General features: G+C 50.7%; 2 protein-coding genes across 3 annotated transcripts; one reads left to right on the top strand and one right to left on the bottom strand.

Annotated features, from left to right (window-relative positions):
• On the bottom strand, positions 1–2845 carry tmub1 (transmembrane and ubiquitin-like domain containing 1). Of its 2 annotated transcripts, none has more exons than XM_006806997.2 (3): positions 2750–2845; positions 1064–1556; positions 1–939 (listed from the first exon to the last, which is right to left on the bottom strand). In XM_006806997.2, the coding sequence occupies exons 2-3, from the start codon at positions 1525–1527 to the stop codon at positions 588–590; spliced, it is 816 nt and encodes a 271-aa protein (XP_006807060.1). In that variant the 5' UTR covers positions 1528–1556; positions 2750–2845; the 3' UTR covers positions 1–587. The 2 variants fall into 2 exon arrangements, with proteins under 2 accessions (XP_006807060.1, XP_006807061.1); XM_006806998.3 differs by lacking the exon at positions 2750–2845 and adding an exon at positions 2524–2733.
• Positions 2846–5610: 2765 nt separating this feature from the next.
• ubtfl (upstream binding transcription factor, like) lies at positions 5611–19697 on the top strand. Its single transcript, XM_087831851.1, has 20 exons — positions 5611–5955; positions 7792–7886; positions 8178–8353; positions 8459–8542; positions 8619–8774; positions 8858–8922; positions 9002–9122; positions 11023–11133; positions 11321–11448; positions 15239–15380; positions 15448–15489; positions 15836–15949; positions 16071–16235; positions 16308–16418; positions 18136–18215; positions 18318–18507; positions 18610–18657; positions 18732–18869; positions 18961–19062; positions 19277–19697. Exons 2-20 carry the CDS (start codon positions 7829–7831, stop codon positions 19349–19351), a joined length of 2106 nt encoding a protein of 701 aa, XP_087687977.1. The 5' UTR covers positions 5611–5955; positions 7792–7828; the 3' UTR covers positions 19352–19697.
• Positions 19698–19733: the final 36 nt, after the last annotated feature.

Genomic DNA, 19733 nt, shown 5'->3' with positions numbered 1-19733 from the left:
ATTCTGAGCATTTTGTATCCAACTTTATTTTGTAACATTACACACTTCTGCTACACAGAGGGTCAAAGGTCAAACATAAGAGCCCATATAATAATCTTCACCCCGGAAATGGACTCCATTATCAGCTGATCCTGGATGGTTAGAGACTGCTTAGCAACCACCTGTCGCTAGGGAGAAATCTGTATTCCCCAACGCTGACCGCCCAGCCAATCAGGTGATGCCAACCAGCCATGTGACTGCAGCAGCTCCACCCTCAGAATCACCTGCACAGGTGCGACACACACACTCAGACACCGTGGGATAAATTAAAGGTTTAATAGATTTTCTCCAAAAGCTGAAACTTTCTCTCACACACACACACACGCGCACGCACGCACACACACGCACACGCACACACACACACACACACACACAGGTGAGGCAGACAGGTGTGTCTGTGCCTCCCACAGAAATCAAAGAGGCACGCTGATGATGAAGATAAACGTGATCTAATGATAAGAGTCTCTGTCCTCACGACGTCTCCATGGCAACAGAAACAAACACTAACTGCAGGTGGCGTCTCATACCCGCCGCCGGCCCACGGCAGGCTAGCGGCGGTAGACGCCAAAGGCCACCAGGCTGAGGAGGATGGTGACGCCGACCAGCGAGGCGGTGGCGGGGGCGGTGAAGAACTGGCGGTACTGGATCTGACAGTACCACAGCACGGACAGCATGAGCACGAGCAGCGGGACCATCAGGCTGCCCACGTTCAGCGCCACGCGCACCTGGTCTCCCGCCCGCTGGCCCCCCGCCGCCCCCCGCGCCGCGTGCTGCGAGATGTGGCAGTGCAGCACGCAGTTATGAGCGAGGTTCAGCGAGGCGAGCGTCTGCGCGTCGTCTTGCAGCAGCTGGCCCTGATAGATGAGACGCACCTGATGCTCCTGCCCCGCAAAGTAGGTCCTGCAGGGTCAGAGGTCAGAGGTCAGAGGTCAGCAAACGGGTCCAAAGGCACAGGCAGGAGGAGGAGCTTCAGGGTTACTGAAACTCCTCCTCCTCTATGCAGTGTTACATGCAGTACTCGTACCTCTTGATGTACCCGACCGTGTCCTGCGGTTGGACCTGCGCCATCCTCTCCGTGTCGTTCAGGAACTTGAGTCTGACCACCATATTCCGCTGAGACGCTGCGTCCTCCCCGTCTCCTCCTCTGCGCCTCACCCCGTCCCCTCCCACCTGTCCATCCTCTAGTGTGGGAGGAGCCTCTGTCAGGAAGCTGTCGTTCACAGAGGAGGAAGGCGAGGACGAGGACATGAGGAACGTGGAGGTTGAGGATGGTGGGTAGGGGGACGAGGATGAGGAGGCGGTGGTGGATGAAAAGGGCGTGTCCTGCTGGGTTTGCCCAGGCCTCTGTAAAGGGGAGGAGCCTGTGAACAGGTGTTCAGGGGGCTCGGATGTGCGGGTGGAGATCCAGGCGAGCAGCAGCACCGTTAGCAGCAGCAGAGCGGCGAACAGCAGCGTCACCTCATCACCGACACCTTCGATCAGCGCCATCGCCGCCAAGGTCAGCACAGCTCACACACCTGTAGGGAGAGGGCGGAGCTTAGCTTCAGGTATATACACACACTTCTTGTTTACCTGAGAACCCCTCACTTGTCCTTTCACTCCAACATGACTGAAGCTTTTTATGAACCATGGAAAGAAAGAAAACACACCTTTAGGGGCAGGTGTCCCACAGACAGAGCTCCACTGTCACAGTGTCGCAGTACTGTGATACATACAGTACTGTGATACATACAATACTGTGATACATACAGTACTGTGATACATACAGTACTGTGATACATACAGTACTGTGATACATACAGTACTGCGATACATACAGTACTGTGAGAGTACTACGAGCAGGTGAGCTCCTCTCTCAGGTCGACACAGTTACTTCCTAACTCAAAGCTGACGGCTCAGACAGACGAGCGAAACCGACGTCCGAACATCTGCAGGACACCTGTGGCTGCTGAAGGCCGAACCTCACAATGTCGCCTGATGGGAGGTTATCGACGGCTCCCAAACTGGATCCGTGTAATCGCCATCAGACGACATCGGACAGGTATGGCGGGTTTTAGTAAAATCACCTTGTCTCATTGGATAAAACACAAACTGATCAGCTGTGAGGTCATGACCTGCAGATGTAGATCATCTGTATGTTTATCAGAACATGGCAACGTGATAAAATCCCAGTAAACGTCAAAGTTCCGCCTCCACATTACACCTGCGCCCAGTTTAGTCCAATCAGAGCAAGCATCCTGTCCCCCCACTACACACCACAGGGTGACCTCTGGGACTTTATCGTGGGGAAACACACTTAGAGGAAAAGCTCCCCTGACGGTTCGCACGTCACTTCCTGCATGGCAGTCCAACCAGCGGGATGAAAAGCCATTACACAACGCTAACTTCCGGTTTCCTGTGTGCCGTCAGCAGGTATCGATCCATGATTGATCCGGTTGTTAATCAAGTGTATTTTTGACGCTCTCTGCTCAGGTATTTGCTCACCTGTCTCCGCGGCCTTGTCACGGCACCAGTTGTTGGTTGCGTTTCACCGGAAGATCCGGGCATTTGAGCCACCCGGGCTCACCTGGATCAGCTCCGCTAAAGTCCGAGCTAACAGCTAACCGCTACGCTAAGATACGCGCTAACAGCTCGCGCTCCCAGGGAGCCACTGACCCATAGTCTGAGTCTGCGCAGAGGCGCGAGGAGAGAGGAGTCGACGATCACTCACGTTCAGTCCAGGAGCTTCATGTCCTCCCCGTTAGCCTGCAGGCTAACAGCCGCATCACTTCCTGCTGCCGCTTCTTCTTCTACTGTCGCGGCGGACACAGCGGATGCTTCTTCTTCTTTATATTGTTTATTGGCAGTTGGCAAACAGCAAAATGGTGCATTACCGCCACCAGCTGGTGTGGAGTGTGAACTGAATGTCAAAAATGAATCAAATACTCCCAAACAAACGAGTTAAAAAACAAAATATGACCTGATAACTTCTCCAGTTCTTATATCAACCAAGTCCAGTTTCAATTTCAGCTCACCGAGCATATTTCTGACAATGCACTAAAACATGTTCTATTGTTTCTTCTTCTCTGGTCCAGTCACGCTCCCCTGTGCAGTGTTTTCTCATTAAAAACAACGTGCTATTCAAACCAGCATGCCCAAATCTGAGTCAGGATATAACCGTCTCCTCTCTCCTGTGTTCCTTTGGTTTTGTAAAACCATCACCCCCCAGTGGAGGCTGCGCATGCATATTTCTGTTGGTCGCGATTAGCGTAGCGTCTCCTTATGACGTAACCAGAAGAAAGAAACAAGCAGAGTGTAACAGTTTCAAACGGTACAGAACAAAAAGCAAAGAAGAAGAAACATGTTCGAGATCAGATCCAAATAAAGTTTTTAATAAATGAAACATATCACACTAAAGTCCCGCCTTCTCTGAAAACAGATCTGACAGCAGAAGAAAAAAAGGGACCAAAATAAACCTTTACTGCAGGTTTACAGCTTTAACAAACAATGAGTATACAACATACGAACAGATGAAGTATACAAAACAACAGAACATGAACACAAAAAGCCAGGGGTAAAAGAAAAAGGTAAAGATTATAAGAATACACGCAAAAATTCACATACATATATTGTTTTGAGAGCCTTTTTGAGGGTGTGGTCTGATATTGATTGTATGTACATTTCCACATCCTTAAAAAAATGACAAATATGGTGTTTTGTTAGTAAACTAACATTTATGGATAAAATTTTTTAGCTAAAAGTATTAACAAATTTATCATAAAAAAACATTTATCATACTTCTTGGGGAACTTAAAGAAACAGAATAAAACATTTTCCCATCGTAAAGAAAACTCCCTTAAAATATGGACAATAACAAACCTGCTAAATTCCTTCCAGAATCTCTGTGTAAAAGAACCGTACCAAAAAAGATGTGTCACAGTTTCTGGATGATCCCCACAGAAAGTACAATTAGTATTTATGTCCCTTTTAAATTTAACCATGTAGTGACTGGCTGGATAACATTTATGTAGAATTTTAAATGAGACTTCCTTCACCTTATTTACAATCAAACATTTATGGGGGATCATCCAGACTGTCCTCCACTTGATATCTGGAACATATCGGTTCCAATAAGATATTATATATGGGAGAGACGATATCTTCTTGGAATAAACTACGTATTTTCTTATTGCTGTAGGAAGTCTGACTGGTGCTCAACCAAGCTCGCAGCCAGATTATCCAATCAGCATCACCTGTGTGACGCTGCTGTGTGACAGGCTCAGGTACTAAGAAGGAACCCTGACCATGACCTGCTGCGATATTTCAAAATAAGAGCATGAAGCTGTTGGTGATTAAGCTTTAGGAGTGCCTGTGAGTGTGTGTCTGTGTGTGTCTGTGTGTGTGTGAGAGAAGAGCAGCAGATTTTACAGCATGAGGTTCACGTCACCCACAGAAACATGTTCAAACACACTAAATACAAACATATATTAAAATGCATGAATACAATACACACTAATTTTATTTACAGTCACTTTATTAGGTGCATCTGTTCAACTCAGATATCTCACCAGCCAATCACAGGGTAGCAGGATGATGAAGGGTGATGAAGAGGAGCCGTCAGAATGATGATTTAGGAGTCGGTGTGTCCGGACCCCAGGGAGCAGACGAAGCAGCTGTGAGGAGGAGCTGTACCTAATAAAGTGGCTGTGAGTGTAAATTCTGCACAAAGTCCTGTGAAATATGTGAGTTTCAACTTTGTGGGTCCGCTCAATCAATCAGTTGATCGGTCAGTGAGCCGATCGACCGGTCAGTGAGCCGATCGACCGGTCAGTGAGCCGATCGATCGGTCAGTGAGCCGATCGACCGGTCAGTGAGCCGATCGATTGGTCTGCAGTGTTTCCTCTTGAGGATGTTGAGGCTCTGACAGCTGCAGACACCTGATCAGCTGATTGGTGGCTCATCCTGGGCTGTCCACGTGCACAGCCTGACACTTCATCGTTAGACAAGCTGCTGCACGCGCTGTTAGTACGGATGACGTCATTACCCCAACACTGTCGCTTTAACGTGCTGAACATCCGGGCCAGCAGTGGCGCTCAGGGGCCACTGGCTGTGTTTGTGAGGGCTCCACGGTCCACCAGAACCGGACCCCAGCTCAGACCTCAGAGTCCCACAGGTGAGGTGCACCTGTCCTCACCTCAGGTGGCAGGGTCCTCCGAGTTTGCTCCAGAATTAAAGTCACAAGAACTCACAATAAAGGCTGGTTTTATTCTAAATAAAAAAGTTTATTAGGACAAAAAGCAGAACCACCTCACCCCACCTGCGGCAGGTGCGGATTCAGATGATGACCTCACTGATCACGGGGACTCGGCTGCTCTTAGCGGGCTCCTCTGCCGCCTCTCAGCCCGCGATCAGCACCGCGCCGGGCCGTGGAGGGAGCCCCGAGCTGCCGGCAGCACCGACGGTTTCCTCCCGGAGCATCCGCTGTGCTCCGCGGGCCCCCGGCCGCATCTCTGCCGGGGCCAGCCGGCGGTCCCCGGGCCTCCCACCGCTTCAGCATCTGGACCCGGAGAGGGTGGCGGGTGGCGGGGAGGGCTCGGACCACGCAGTCGCAGTTGGGTTTGAGTGAAAACGGCGTAAATGTAAAATAGCATCCGTTAAAAAGTGCGTGTGCTGCGGCTCCAGCGGGGCTGGCTGCCGCTGTGGCCGCTGTCTCTGGTTTCATCCTCCGCCTTTGTCCTCATGTTTTCCCCCGGAGTTCCTCCCCCTGCGGCGCTGGGCGGAGTTTCATACCGGACTAGACGCTCCTTTTGTCGGATTCGTTTCGACCTGACTCCCCGGGGTTTACGGCTGAAAAAAACACACTTCCACGGTCCCGAAAGCAGCCGAACCGGCACGGTGCCGTGCAGAATCACCCCGGCTTTCTGTCCGAACCAGCAGGTAAGCGCCAGGTTCCGATTTTAAACGCATTTCTGGGTTTTTCTGCTCGCTCGTCCCCGAGTCGCCACAACATTCATGGCGGCTTTGCAGCGGAGGCTTGTGGGGCAGCTGCAGCCCGTCCCGCCCGCACAAAGCTCCGGTTCTGCGGGTAAAGGGTTCGGCGGTTCGGGGGTTCTGGTGCTCCTGCACCGCGGGTAGACTCGAGCTCGACCTTTTTACGTGTCATCATTTTGTCGGATTAAAGCCGTTAAACGCTCCACGTGTGCCGTCCGGAGACTTTCGCTCGGGTCTTTTATCCGGTTCCATCCGGTTTGTTCCGGTTTGGTCTCCGCGTCGCTCAGACGGGTTTCACCGGGAAACCTTCGCGCTCGGTCCGGCGGTTCGTGCCAGCGGAAGCTACGTGCTGACTCCTGCCGGAGGATGGACGCCATTACCGGGAGGCTGGAAGCTGGCGGCCCGGAGAGCTTACCGGGCCGAGCCCAGCTCCCCGGCCGTCCGGACCCAGAACCCGGGGAGCGTCTGCAGAATGGCCCCGGTGCGTGTGAGAGATCAGCTCCCGTCTGAGAATCGATCATCAGCAATGTCACCAAACACGCACTGTTTCCGGTTACCTCTGTGGTTACCCTGGTGTGATGTCACGTGAGTTTAATGCTCAGCCAGGTGAGGACAGTTGAGGTGCACGTCAGTCTGAGGTCATTCAAACAATGGCCGCACACAGGTGGGCAGCCTCGCAGTGAAGCTGCTGCAGGTGAAACATTCTGATTGGCTGTGTCCTGTAGCTGGCGCTGTGAGTGGGCGTGCACTCTGATCACACCTGTGCAGGCAGCTGCAGACCCTCAGTCATCATTTTTTGTCCAGTGGCGAAGGATCAGGATCCGCCATGGCGCCACAGATGTGTGAAGAGCAGCTGCGTCTTCGGAAGAATCTGACTACAGGTGATGGTGCCCAGGTGTGGGGGCGTGGCTTTAGGAACGACCCAAACGTCATACACAGAGCTTAAAGTGTGCATTGACGTTTTTATCACTGAGGGTGGCGCTCTGGAGCCTTTCTGCATGCCACACCTGGAGGACTCTTAAACACAGTGTCCTCACTGCGTGCAGAATCTCGTTTCTGAGCATGCTCAGATTGATTTCTGTAAATGAAAAGAAGCCTACAGGAAGTTCGCATACTGTTGGGCCGCCATGGTGTGAGCTGCAAGCTGATTGGGCAGAAGATGAAGGTGTGAAAGTGTGGTGGCGGCCAGCTGTCATCCTCTATAAATACACCTGGTACATTCTCTACAGCAACAGGTGATGTCACTGACCTTCAACGTGTCACCGTTAGCCTACAGGGCAGCAGGGATCAGGTGACGTGTCAGGTGATCAGGCGACATATTCTGCTCAGTGACTCACGCTCCACTTACTTCTAGCCTGTCACAGGCGAGTGACCCGCCCCGAAAGCCCGCCTCCTCTGAGCTACAGAGAGCCAAACGTGTCAAAACGCTGCGCGGGTCAGCAGGGGGCGCCGTAAAAACACGGTCACATTAAATCCAGCCCCCTTTGGTCCTGCGGCCTTTCTCACCTGACACTGATGTAAAACACCCGCATTGGTCCTTTAGTGATTTAGGACAGGGCGTCCTCTGTCACGGCGCCCGTTTCAGACGACGCCTCTTGCAGTCAGGCTAAAGGACGAGCTCGAGAGCGCCCCCTGTGGAGCCAGAACAGGGCATTAGATCAGGTGTTGTTGGCCTCGGTACTGCCCCACACAGGCAGAAACAGGAAGTACGCGAGCTGAGCCGTACTGATGGTCACGTGAGCACTTCCTGCTGCAGTAAACCTGTTTGATTTTGTGTTTCAGAGGGAGGGGCGGAGCCTCCTCCGTCGGTCACTGCAGGATGAACGGCAGCAGCAGCGTCTCCACGGCTCAGAGCACCAGGGTCAAGACTGAACCAGGTAAGCGCCGCCCTGCTGTTAGCGCTGTCAGGTGTTCAGGGACTCCTGTCAGTTCATGTAGGCCTAAAGCAGCGTCCACACAGGAAGTTGCTGGTGGCGACTGCAGGAAGTTGATGACACTTGGAATGAGCGTGTAAGTGTTTGCAGCGTTACGCCTGTGTGCACCTTCGTCCTCACAGACGACCATTTTGGCAATTTTTGTGAAAACGTACGAACGTGTTTTTCTGTGACGTTCGGCCGCGGGGCACGCGCCCTCGCCGGCCCCGCCCTGACCGCTGTCTCCCTGCTCAGATGACTGGAGTAAGGAGGACTGTCTGACTCTGCTGGAGAGGATTCGCACCCTGTTGCCTGATGGAGACGCCATGAAGTACAAAACCACCGAGTCGCACTTTGATTGGGAGAAAGTTTGTTTTGGCGGCTTCACCGGCGAGATGTGTCGCCTGAAGTGGCAGAAAGTCTCGTCTGAGGTACGCTGGCCGAAGACCACGCCTCTGCGCCATCGCTGTGTTGATTTAAAGCTTTTCGGTTTAAGGTGTGTCTGACGGTTCAACTGACCTGAGTCTGTGTTTCAGGTCAGGAAGTACCGAACCATGACGGAGCTCATCGTGGACGCCATCGAGTTCGTGAAGAACCCGTATAAAGGCAAGAAACTGAAGGTGAGGCCCCCTGGAGCCAGAACCTGCTGGGACATGTGCTGGTTCACCTGTGACCTTTGACCTCTCTCGTGTGCAGACTCACCCAGATTTCCCGAAGAAGCCTCTGACGCCATACTTTCGCTTCTTCATGGAGAAACGAGCCAAATACGCCAAAATCCACCCAGAGATGAGCAACCTGGACCTCACCAAGATCCTGTCCAAGAAGTACAAGGAGCTGCCCGACAAGAAGAAGGTGCGCTCAGCCGCACAACCCGAGCTCGCAGTCCGCGTTCGAGTCCCCAAAAACCAAACACATGTTTGTTTGTCCTCCCGCAGCAAAAGTACATCACAGAGTTCCAGCGTGAGAAAGAAGACTTCGAGAAGAACATGGCTCGATTCAAGTGAGTTCTACTTCCTGTCACATGTAGCAGTGCTGGTCACGGTGTTGGCGCACACATGGCTAATGTCAGCTGATCGCAGGGAGGAGCACCCCGAGCTGATCGAGGAGAGGAAGAAGTCGGACCTGCCGGAGAAACCCAAAACCCCCCAACAGCTGTGGTACAACCACGAGAAGAAGACCTACATGAAGCTGCACCCTGAGGTACGCTCAGCACACACATGCATGTCTCTGTGCAGCCGCAGCCGCTCTGGTCCAATCGGAGGGCTCGACCGCTCCGCGCAAACCACCGTGGAGCAGGTGAAACAAGCAAACGTGTTTCTAAGGATGTCGTTGGGCCAAATGTGAAACAGACGCAGACTTGGGCGGAGCGACAGAATTGTGCACGTGTTTAGCATTCACGCGTTTAGCATTCACTCGTTCAGCATTCACGCGTTTAGCATTCACTCCTTCAGCATTCACGCATTCAGCATTCACGCGTTTAGCATTCACTCGTTCAGCATTCACGCGTTTAGCATTCACTCCTTCAGCATTCACGCATTCAGCATTCACGCGTTTAGCATTCACTCGTTCAGCATTCACGCGTTTAGCATTCACTCCTTCAGCATTCACGCATTCAGCATTCACGCGTTTAGCATTCATGCGTTTAGCATTCACGCATTCAGCATTCACGTGTTTAGCATTCACGCGTTTAGCATTCACGCGTTTAGCATTCACGCGTTTAGCATTCACGCGTTTAGCATTCACTCGTTCAGCATTCACGCGTTTAGCATTCACGCGTTTAGCATTCACGCGTTTAGCATTCACGCGTTCAGCATTCACGCGTTTAGCATTCACGCGTTTAGCATTCACTCGTTTAGCATTCACGCGTTTAGCATTCACGCGTTTAGCATTCACGCGTTTAGCATTCACGCGTTCAGCATTCACGCGTTTAGCATTCACGCGTTTAGCATTCACGCATTCAGCATTCACGCGTTTAGCATTCACGCGTTTAGCATTCACGCGTTTAGCATTCACTCGTTCAGCATTCACGCGTTTAGCATTCACGCGTTTAGCATTCACGCGTTTAGCATTCACTCGTTCAGCATTCACGCGTTTAGCATTCACGCGTTTAGCATTCACGTGTTCAGCATTCACGCGTTTAGCATTCACGCGTTCAGCATGCACGCATTCAGCATTGTGAAGTAGCGTGACATAAGCAGCATGGAAGGTGATAGGAAGACAGCATCTGCAGACTGTTCAAGTTTCTTTTAAGTGTTCTTTATTTTCTGGCGTTGCCTTTCAACAATTATTTCACAAAAACATAAGAACCTCTCAGTCAAAATCTCACCTGCTTTATATAAAATTCTACTCACACCTGGATCTCATTAACCTCCGCCATTGGGAAAACAGGGTAGACTAAATAACACAGTCTAGTCCAAAGAAACAGAAATAAAATAATTTTTCCACTTAACAAACTCGTTCACCCAACTAAACAGTTTGAAAAGTCAATCTCTTCACTTACTCTGACTCATAAGGTTATTTTAAATGAAATAAACAATTTTACACAAAAGAAACACCCCTTCATTTGGTTACACCCAATTGACATGATCAGTGACATCATATCCTATAAAATCAGGAAGTACTGGGGCGGCCATTCCCACATACCCGTTTTACACATAGGACCTGTTCAGAGGAACACACGATAAGTATAACCAAACTACATAAACAAATGAAAGATTCAAATCAATTAATGATGAAGTGACATTTAGCTTTAAGTACATTTGCACAGATGAAATGAATATAACCAATGCTACCACAAACAGACCCGGGATAGTATGTAGAGCCAAGGCTACATGTGCTGTGTTTACATTAAAGCATTATGATAGACTATAGGATAACAGAACACAGAATAACAACATACACAAGTGACAAATGGCAAATGACTTCTCTCCTAGCCACTTTGTCACAAGCATGAACTCGGCGCTCTGATTTCTCTGCCCGTGTTGTCACGGACGTCTGCGGACAGTTTCACGGCGGCAGCTGGTAGACCTGCTGCCGGTTCGAGGCCCGGAGCGTGGTCAGGACCCGTGTCGACATCCTCACGACTGTGTTTCTGTTTCAGGTGAGTCAAAAGGAGCTGAAGGAGGCTCTGAGGAGACAGTGGTCCCAGCTGTCCGACAAGAGGAGACTGAAGTGGATCAGCAAGGCGCTGGAGCTCCAGAAAGATTACGAGGTACCAGAGAGAAGCAGGCGCTTCGGCGTTTCACCTGAACCATCATCACGACACGAGTCCTGGAAGCGAGCCGACACCAGCTCCGGTGTTTGTAACGGCTTCTGGGACGTGTGGGCGATGTGATGATGATCTGGGCTGAAACCGAAAGTCTCGCCGCTGCTTCTCACGACTGCACTTCCTGTTGCAGGACAGCATGAGGGTGTACCTGGAAGCTCATCCAGACGTGAACTCGGACGATCACGTGCGCTCCGTCCTCACCAAAGCCGAGAGACAGCTGAAAGACAAGTTCGACGGCCGGCCGACCAAACCTCCCCCGTGAGTCTGCGCTGACATGTTCACGCTGACGCTGCCGCAGCTACAGCCGAGAGGTCGCGCCCCTCAGAAGTTCACATGTTCAACTTTCTCAGTTTTAGAAGCTTTGACAAAATAAGACGACATTTATTATTTTATTCAGATTCAGACGGAGATTGAAGCTTTCATTACTTTAAGATAAGATAAGACTTTATTGATCCCACAACGGGGACATTTTTGCGTCAGCTCAGCTCAGGTACAGATATCAGAAGGAAATACAAGAATACAAATAAGTACAATCAATGAAAAAAGTAAGATACACTACATACAATGGTAGCACACACAGTATGTGATTATGGATATGGTTGGAAATATGGACGACATAAACTATATAGCTTGATATAACTATTGTACCACTACTATTCCTGTTTACACACATGTACACGTACACACTAAATATACATATGCAGACACATATACCTGCACATGTCCGTACACATGAAGGTCCATTATGCATGAGGTGGTGACCGTGGATGTTCACAGTGACTCATGACATCGTGATGTCAGTTATAGAGTCTAACTGCTGTTGGATGAATGATCTGCCAAAGCGCTCCTTCCTGCAGCGAGGGAGTTTCAGTCTCTGACTAAAGGAGCTGCTCAGCCCACTCACAGACTCATGCAGTGGGTGATGTGGGTTGTTCATGATGGATGTCAGCTTTACTAACATCCTCCCCTCACCAACCACCTCCACAGACTCCAGGGGACATCCCAGCACGGAGCTAGACCTCCGCACCAGTTTGTCAGTCCTGTTCCTGTCCGTGCATCCACTCCCCCAGCAGGCCACTGCATAGAAAAGGGCAGATGCTACCACAGATGGTCCTTAACAGAGTCCTGCAGACTCCGAAGGACCTCAGTCTCCTCAGCAGGTGACTCTGGCCCTTCTTATACAGGACGTCTGTATTTGTAGTCCAGTTTATTGCTGAGGTGAACACACAGGTACTTATAAGAGTCCACTATCTCAGTGTCTTTCCCTCGGATGTTCACCGGTGTTGTAGGGGGTGACTTCCTCCTGAAGTCTATGATCATCTCCTTTGTCTTGCCGGCGTTGATTTGGAGTACGTTGGTCTCACACCAGCCAACAGAGTCACTGATGACCCCCCTGTATTCCTGATCATTCCCGTCTGATACGCATCCAATGATGGCTGTATCATCTGACAACTTACGTCACCTGACCTCCTGACGGCAGAGCGTGAGTGTAACATGATGTCGGCGCTCCTCTGGAAGGATTTCCACAGGTTTAGGAGTGTTTGTGGGAATTTGTGACTGTTCATCCAGAAGAGCATCGTGGGGTCAGATGTTGGAGTCCTGTGCAGGAGGTCAGGACTCCGTGCTGGTGGTCAGGACTCCGTGCTGGAGGTCAGGACTCCGTGCAGGAGGTCAGGACTCCGTGCAGGACGTCAGGACTCCGTGCAGGACGTCAGGACTCCAGGCTGGACGTCAGGACTCCAGGCTGGACGTCAGGACTCCGTGCTGGAGGTCAGGACTCCGTGCAGGACGTCAGATGTCCGGTGCCGGAGGTCAGATGTCCGGTGCCGGAGGTCAGATGTCCGGTGCCGGAGGTCAGGACTCCGTGCAGGACGTCAGGACTCCGTGCAGGACGTCAGGACTCCGTGCAGGAGTTCAGGACTCCGTGCAGGACGTCAGGACTCCGTGCCGGTGGTCAGGACTCCGTGCAGGAGGTCAGATGTCCGGTGCAGGAGGTCAGGACTCCGTGCAGGAGGTCAGGACTCCGTGCAGGACGTCAGGACTCCGTGCAGGACGTCAGGACTCCGTGCAGGACGTCAGGACTCCGTGCAGGAGGTCAGGACTCCGTGCTGGAGGTCAGGACTCCGTGCAGGTGGTCAGGACTCCGTGCAGGAGGTCAGATGTCCGGTGCAGGAGGTCAGGACTCCGTGCAGGAGGTCAGGACTCCGTGCAGGAGGTCAGGACTCCGTGCAGGACGTCAGGACTCCGTGCTGGAGGTCAGGACTCCGTGCAGGAGGTCAGATGTCCGGTGCCGGAGGTCAGGACTCCGTGCCGGAGTTGAACAGTTCCTTTGACTGGACCTAAGGGGTGGAGCCTGACTCCGTCGTCCTGGCAACCACCAATCCCAGACTCACTGTACTGCGTTTTGCCTGTTTCGCAGTAACGGGTACTCGCTGTACTGCGTTTTGCCTGTTTCGCAGTAACGGGTACTCGCTGTACTGCGTTTTGCCTGTTTCGCAGTAACGGATACTCACTGTACTGCGTTTTGCCTGTTTCGCAGTAACGTGTACTCACTGTACTGCGTTTTGCCTATTTTGCAGTAACGGGTACTCACTGTACTGCGTTTTGTACCTGTGTTTTGCAGTAACGGGTACTCACTGTACTGCGTTTTGTACTTGTGTTTTGCAGTAACAGGTACTCACTGTACTGCGTTTTGTACTTGTGTTTTGCAGTAACAGGTACTCACTGTACTGCGTTTTGTACCTGTGTTTTGCAGTAACAGGTACTCACTGTACTGCGTTTTGTCTGTTTCGCAGTAACGGGTACTCACTGTACTGCGTTTTGTACCTGTGTTTTGCAGTAACGGATACTCACTGTACTGCGTTTTGTCTGTTTCGCAGTAACGGGTACTCACTGTACTGCGTTTTGTACTTGTGTTTTGCAGTAACGGGTACTCACTGTACTGCGTTTTGTCTGTTTCGCAGTAACGGGTACTCACTGTACTGCGTTTTGCCTATTTTGCAGTAACGGGTACTCACTGTACTGCGTTTTGTCTGTTTCGCAGTAACGGGTACTCACTGTACTGCGTTTTGCCTATTTTGCAGTAACGGGTACTCACTGTACTGCGTTTTGCCTATTTTGCAGTAACGGGTACTCACTGTACTGCGTTTTGCCTATTTTGCAGTAACGGGTACTCACTGTACTGCGTTTTGCCTGTTTCGCAGTAACGGGTACTCGCTGTACTGCGTTTTGCCTGTTTTGCAGTAACGGGTACTCGCTGTACTGCGTTTTGCCTGTTTTGCAGTAACGGGTACTCACTGTACTGCGTTTTGCCTGTTTCGCAGTAACGATACTCGCTGTACTGCGTTTTGCCTGTTTCGCAGTAACGGGTACTCACTGTACTGCGTTTTGCCTGTTTTGCAGTAACGGGTACTCGCTGTACTGCGTTTTGCCTATTTTCCAGTAACGGATACTCACTATACTGCGTTTTACCTGTTTCGCAGTAACGATACTCGCTGTACTGCGTTTTGCCTGTTTCGCAGTAACGATACTCACTGTACTGCGTTTTGCCTGTTTCGCAGTAACGGGTACTCACTGTACTGCGTTTTGCCTGTTTTGCAGTAACGGTTACTCACTGTACTGCGTTTTGTACCTGTGTTTCGCAGTAACGGGTACTCGCTGTACTGCGTTTTGCCTTTTTCGCAGTAACGGGTACTCACTGTACTGCGTTTTGCCTGTTTCGCAGTAACGATACTCACTGTACTGCGTTTTGCCTGTTTCGCAGTAACGGGTACTCACTGTACTGCGTTTTGCCTGTTTTGCAGTAACGATACTCGCTGTACTGCGTTTTGCCTGTTTTGCAGTAACGATACTCGCTGTACTGCGTTTTGCCTGTTTCGCAGTAACGGTTACTCGCTGTACTGCGTTTTGCCAGTTTCGCAGTAACGGGTACTCGCTGTACTGCGTTTTGCCTGTTTCGCAGTAACGGGTACTCACTGTACTGCGTTTTGTACCTGTGTTTCGCAGTAACGATACTCACTGTACTGCGTTTTGTACCTGTGTTTCGCAGTAACGGGTACTCGCTGTACTGCGCCGAGCTCATGGTGAACATGAAGGACGTTCCGAGCACGGAGCGCATGGTGCTGTGCAGCAAACAGTGGAAGATGATGACGCAGAAGGAGAAGGACATGTTCCAGAAACGCTGCGAGCAGGTGAGTGACGGCACCGCTCTGACCTCCGACTTCTGACCTCTCTCTAACCTCAGCTTTGTCTCCACAGAAAAAGAAGCAGTATGACATCGACCTGCAGCGCTTCCTGGAGGTAAGACCTCAGAGCGCCTTGAAGAGCGAGAGGAAACGCCCACCGACGGGACAGAGATGGGCGGGGCTGTATTTACACCTTCATGGTTGGAATTAACGGGATGGGGCGGGGTCTAACTGTGAAAGCGCAGGCTGATTGGCTAACTAGAAACGACCAGTTTCTTACTACAGATGGTCCTCAATTCACTTTTATTCATCCAGCAGTCGCCTCGAGGCGCTGTGTACAGTAGATCGTACAGTAATAAGGCACGTTGTGATTGGCTGTCATGTTTGATCCTGTCCACTGAGGCTCCAGAGCTGCTGCTTGAACTACAGGAAACAGGAAGTAACCTCTGCTTCTCTCTCAGAGTCTTCCAGAGGAGGAGCGTGACAGAGTCATGACTGAGGAGAAAATGGGTGGGGCCAAATTGGGTGCAGGCGTGGCCTCGAGCCCCCACAGAGCCAAGTCTCCATCAGTCAAGGTGCGCCTGGCGCCTGTTTATTGGGCGCTCAGTCTGAACGGTGATGTAACCAACCTGCCGAGCCGGCGCCATCTGCAACATCACCGGAAACTGTCTGAACACATTTGTGTTCTTTAAATAGGAGCGGTGTCGGGAGGCGGAGTCTGAGCCGTGGGTCCCTGCTGGAACGCCAAAAGAAAGACGGGACGGGAAAAAGACGGCAGCAGCAAAGCTTCCAGAGACGCCAAAGACGGCGGCGGAGATGTGGCAGCATAGCGTGATTGGCGACTACCTGGCTAAATACAGAGTAAGGAGCGCGTGCAGTAAATGGCAGGTAAAAACTGTACCGTCACTGAGTGTCATGTGACACAACCCACAGAGTGACCGCAGGAAGGCCCAGGCAGCGATGGACATGGCGTGGAACTCGATGGAGAAGAAGGAGAAGATTCTGTGGATCAAGAAGGCGGCAGAAGACCAGAAACGTTACGAGGTTCGGCTCTGATATCCGCCGCCAAACGGGAAGTTTTTCTCACCTTTCTTTTTAGAGAAAAATGTATCCAAAGAAGAAACAAAGTAACGCACTGCTAACGTACCGCGTTGGGGGGGGTGGGTCATGCTACTTTAGCTGTTAGCTCACGGGGTCTTCAATTCAGTTTTATTTATACAAATCACAACAACAGTCCCCTCAGGGCGCTTCAGATTGTAAGGTTGACCCAACAATCAGATGTTTGGTAATTACCGTGGGTTCCTCGCCACGGTAATTACACCCTCCTCCTCCTCTCGCTGGGAATACTGTTCCTCCTCCTGTACCTTCCAGCTCCCTGTCACTGGTTTCCAGTTGCAGTCAGTGCAGCAGCTAGCACGTCAACAACAGCTGCTTTTACACTCACATGACTCCTGTTTGGTTATGGCTCCACCCTCTTTGCTCCCCTAGTTAGTGCCCTTCTTTGTGTTTAGCTCCTCCCCCTGCTGTGTTTTGTTGTACTGATTAGAGATGCACGATTCCACTTTATGTCCAATACCGATATGAAACCAATATAGTGTTTTTTTAATCAGTAAAACTGTTTTTTTTATATCTTGCTGCATTTTGTATAAGTTCATACTCCAGTTTAAATAAACAACAACACTAAAGCTATTCTGTTATACCTGTATGCAAAAAACACACTGCAGCCAAAATATTTCATAGTTCAGCAAAACTGATCAATCTAATAAACTTAAACCTGCTCCATCCTCCTATTCTGGTGTTTTAAAGAGTACTTAGCAGAAATATCAAGCAACCTAACTAACAGGGCTGCAAACTCCCAGCAAAAAAAAATAAATAAATTATTTTTCAAGAATAATTAAATAGATTCAACATCTTTCTTCAACAGAACTGCAGACTGCACAGATGGTTCCCAAAGGAAAAAGTACTACAGCTTACTAGGGTATATTAGACTTAACAGTTATTATATACAGTAATGGACTTCTATACATTTTACATCAGATTAAAACTTTGGGTGTCAGATTCAGATAATTATTTATTAAAAGCTCAACATTTTAAATGAGAATAAGAAAGAAAAGTATGTCTTTGTGCCCCCTTTTCCCTGTTCATGCCCTATCGGCCCCCCTGGCTAAACTTTGCTAGCTCCGCCCCTGCACAGTTACGTCAGCTGTAGAAAAAGATCCTGGTGTAGAAATAATATTAAATAAATTCTAACAACAGCTGATCAAGCTTAAACGTGCTGCTGTTGTTCAGCTGCTGGTTTCCTCTTTCTGGTGCAAAGTGAGACAAAAACAAAGAAGAGAGACGATCAGCTGATCATTGATCAGTTTATGATTGAAGTAGCAGCAAGAAGAGGCAGTCGCTCCATATATCTGTTGTTAAGCTTAACGTGGGAATGCTTTACAAACATTCAGAGATGAACTTACACACTTGCTTTACTTCTCTCTGGGAAAACTTCCTCGGAGATGAAATGCTGGTTTGGTAGCGACGCTACAAATGCTGAACCAGACCACAGGGCACGCCACAGCCGCTCTATCACGTGATGCATACTGCTCTGACGTGCAGGTCGCAAGTTTTGTGAGGTGCTTTTTTGATATTTAATAGATCGATTACATTTTGTATTTCTCTCCGATATCCGATGCAGTAATTTACGTCAGTATCTGACCGACACCGATACGTAATATCGATCGGTCCGTCTCTAGTACTGACTGTGGGTGTCCTGCAGAGGGAGCTGTTGGAGATGAGGACTCCAGCCGGGGGTCAGCGGAAGCCCAAGTTTGACGGCGAGCCGAAGAAGCCTCCAGTGTGAGTCTGCGCCCCCGATTCAAAAACCTTTATTGAAACGTTGGCGGTCGGCCGCGGTGTCACGGTCGCCTCGCTCTGTGCACTGCTGTCTCTGTCCAATAGGAGCGGCTACCAGATGTTCTCCCAGGAGCTGCTGACCAACGGCGAGCTGAACCACTTCAGCCTGAAGGAGCGGATGGTGGAGATCGGGAAACGCTGGCAGAAGCTGAGCCAGAGCCAGAAGGACAAGTACAAGAAGCTGGTAGAGGAGCAGCAGGTGGAGTACAAGGCGGAGCTGGAGGCCTGGGTCAAGGTGAGGCACGATGACTCCGCCTCCGCTGACAAATGAAATATTAGTAAAAGGTTAAGTTTGTCGCCCCCTGCTGGTCGCTAACATGCCCGTTTCCCTCCTCAGTCTCTGTCTCCTCAGGACCGCGCCGTCTACAAGGAGATCTCGTCTTCGGTGAGTCTCTCACGCCGCCTCACCTGTCCGTGCGTCACCTGGACGACAGCGCTAACCTTTGTTTGTTTGTTTAGAAACGTCGCAGCACCGCCAAAGTTCGCAGCAGCCCCGTAGCTAAAGTCCGCGTGACTGCGAAGGGGAAGGCGGGAAGCTCAAGAGCTGCGACACCCGGAGTGGCGGTGAGCAAGAGGGCGATGGCGTACCGAGCCAAGGTAACGACAGCTACTTAGTCAGAAAGGCTGGGGGCGGGGCTAAGTCTCACGTGGCGTTCGTGGTGGTGAACAGGGTCTGTCCGTATCCCAGCAGGACATGTCTGACTCGGATGAGGAGGAGGAGAAGAGCGAGTCATCGGACTCCGACGAAGACGACGAGACGTCAGGAAGCACAGACAGCGACGACGATGAGGTCAGTCATGTGTCCATGGAGACACGAGTGACCGACTGACCGCGGCGTTCATCGCCCGTCCAGCAGAGACAATATCCTGTTTTATTTTGAAAGTACTTTTTATATAAATATTGATAAATGACCTTGTGGGCGGGGCCCTTTCATCGGTCCGCCCCTTCATGTGTTGCAGGATATAGAACTTCCTGTTTTGTGACCACTTACTGTTCTTTCTCAGAACGACGATGAGGAAGACGAGGACGATGAAGACCAGAGCTCCTCTGAGGAATCCAGTGACTCCGACACAGACTAGCTCCACCCCTTCCTCCTCATTGGAGAGGACAGGCTGTGCAGGCCACACCTCCTCACAGACCAATCATCCTGGCAGACCAATGAGAGGACGTTACGCGGCACCGGCCCCTCCCGCCTTCCTCTGAAGAGGGCGGAGCCTTTTGTTACTCGTGTTTGTTTTTTATCGAGTGTGTGTTGGTTTTTAGCAGATGGGCGGAGCAAAGCTCAGGTGGGCTCAAGTGTCCTTTTCACAAAATGGTGAAGGCAGGGCAGGGGGCGGGGTTTGTACAGTTAGGTGGGGGCGCAATGAGCAGCAGTTCAGGTTCAGCCGCCCACCTCAAATTATTAATAAATGCACTTTTTTCTCATCTCTGGCGTCGTTTGTCATGTGACCACATGGTGAC

Source organism: Neolamprologus brichardi, chromosome 18, assembly GCF_056152115.1.
Source record: "Neolamprologus brichardi isolate AB-2024 chromosome 18, ASM5615211v1, whole genome shotgun sequence".
Classification (NCBI taxonomy): Eukaryota; Metazoa; Chordata; class Actinopteri; order Cichliformes; family Cichlidae; genus Neolamprologus; species Neolamprologus brichardi.
Note: the sequence above shows the minus strand (reverse complement) of the source record. Positions and strands in the feature narration are given on the sequence as shown.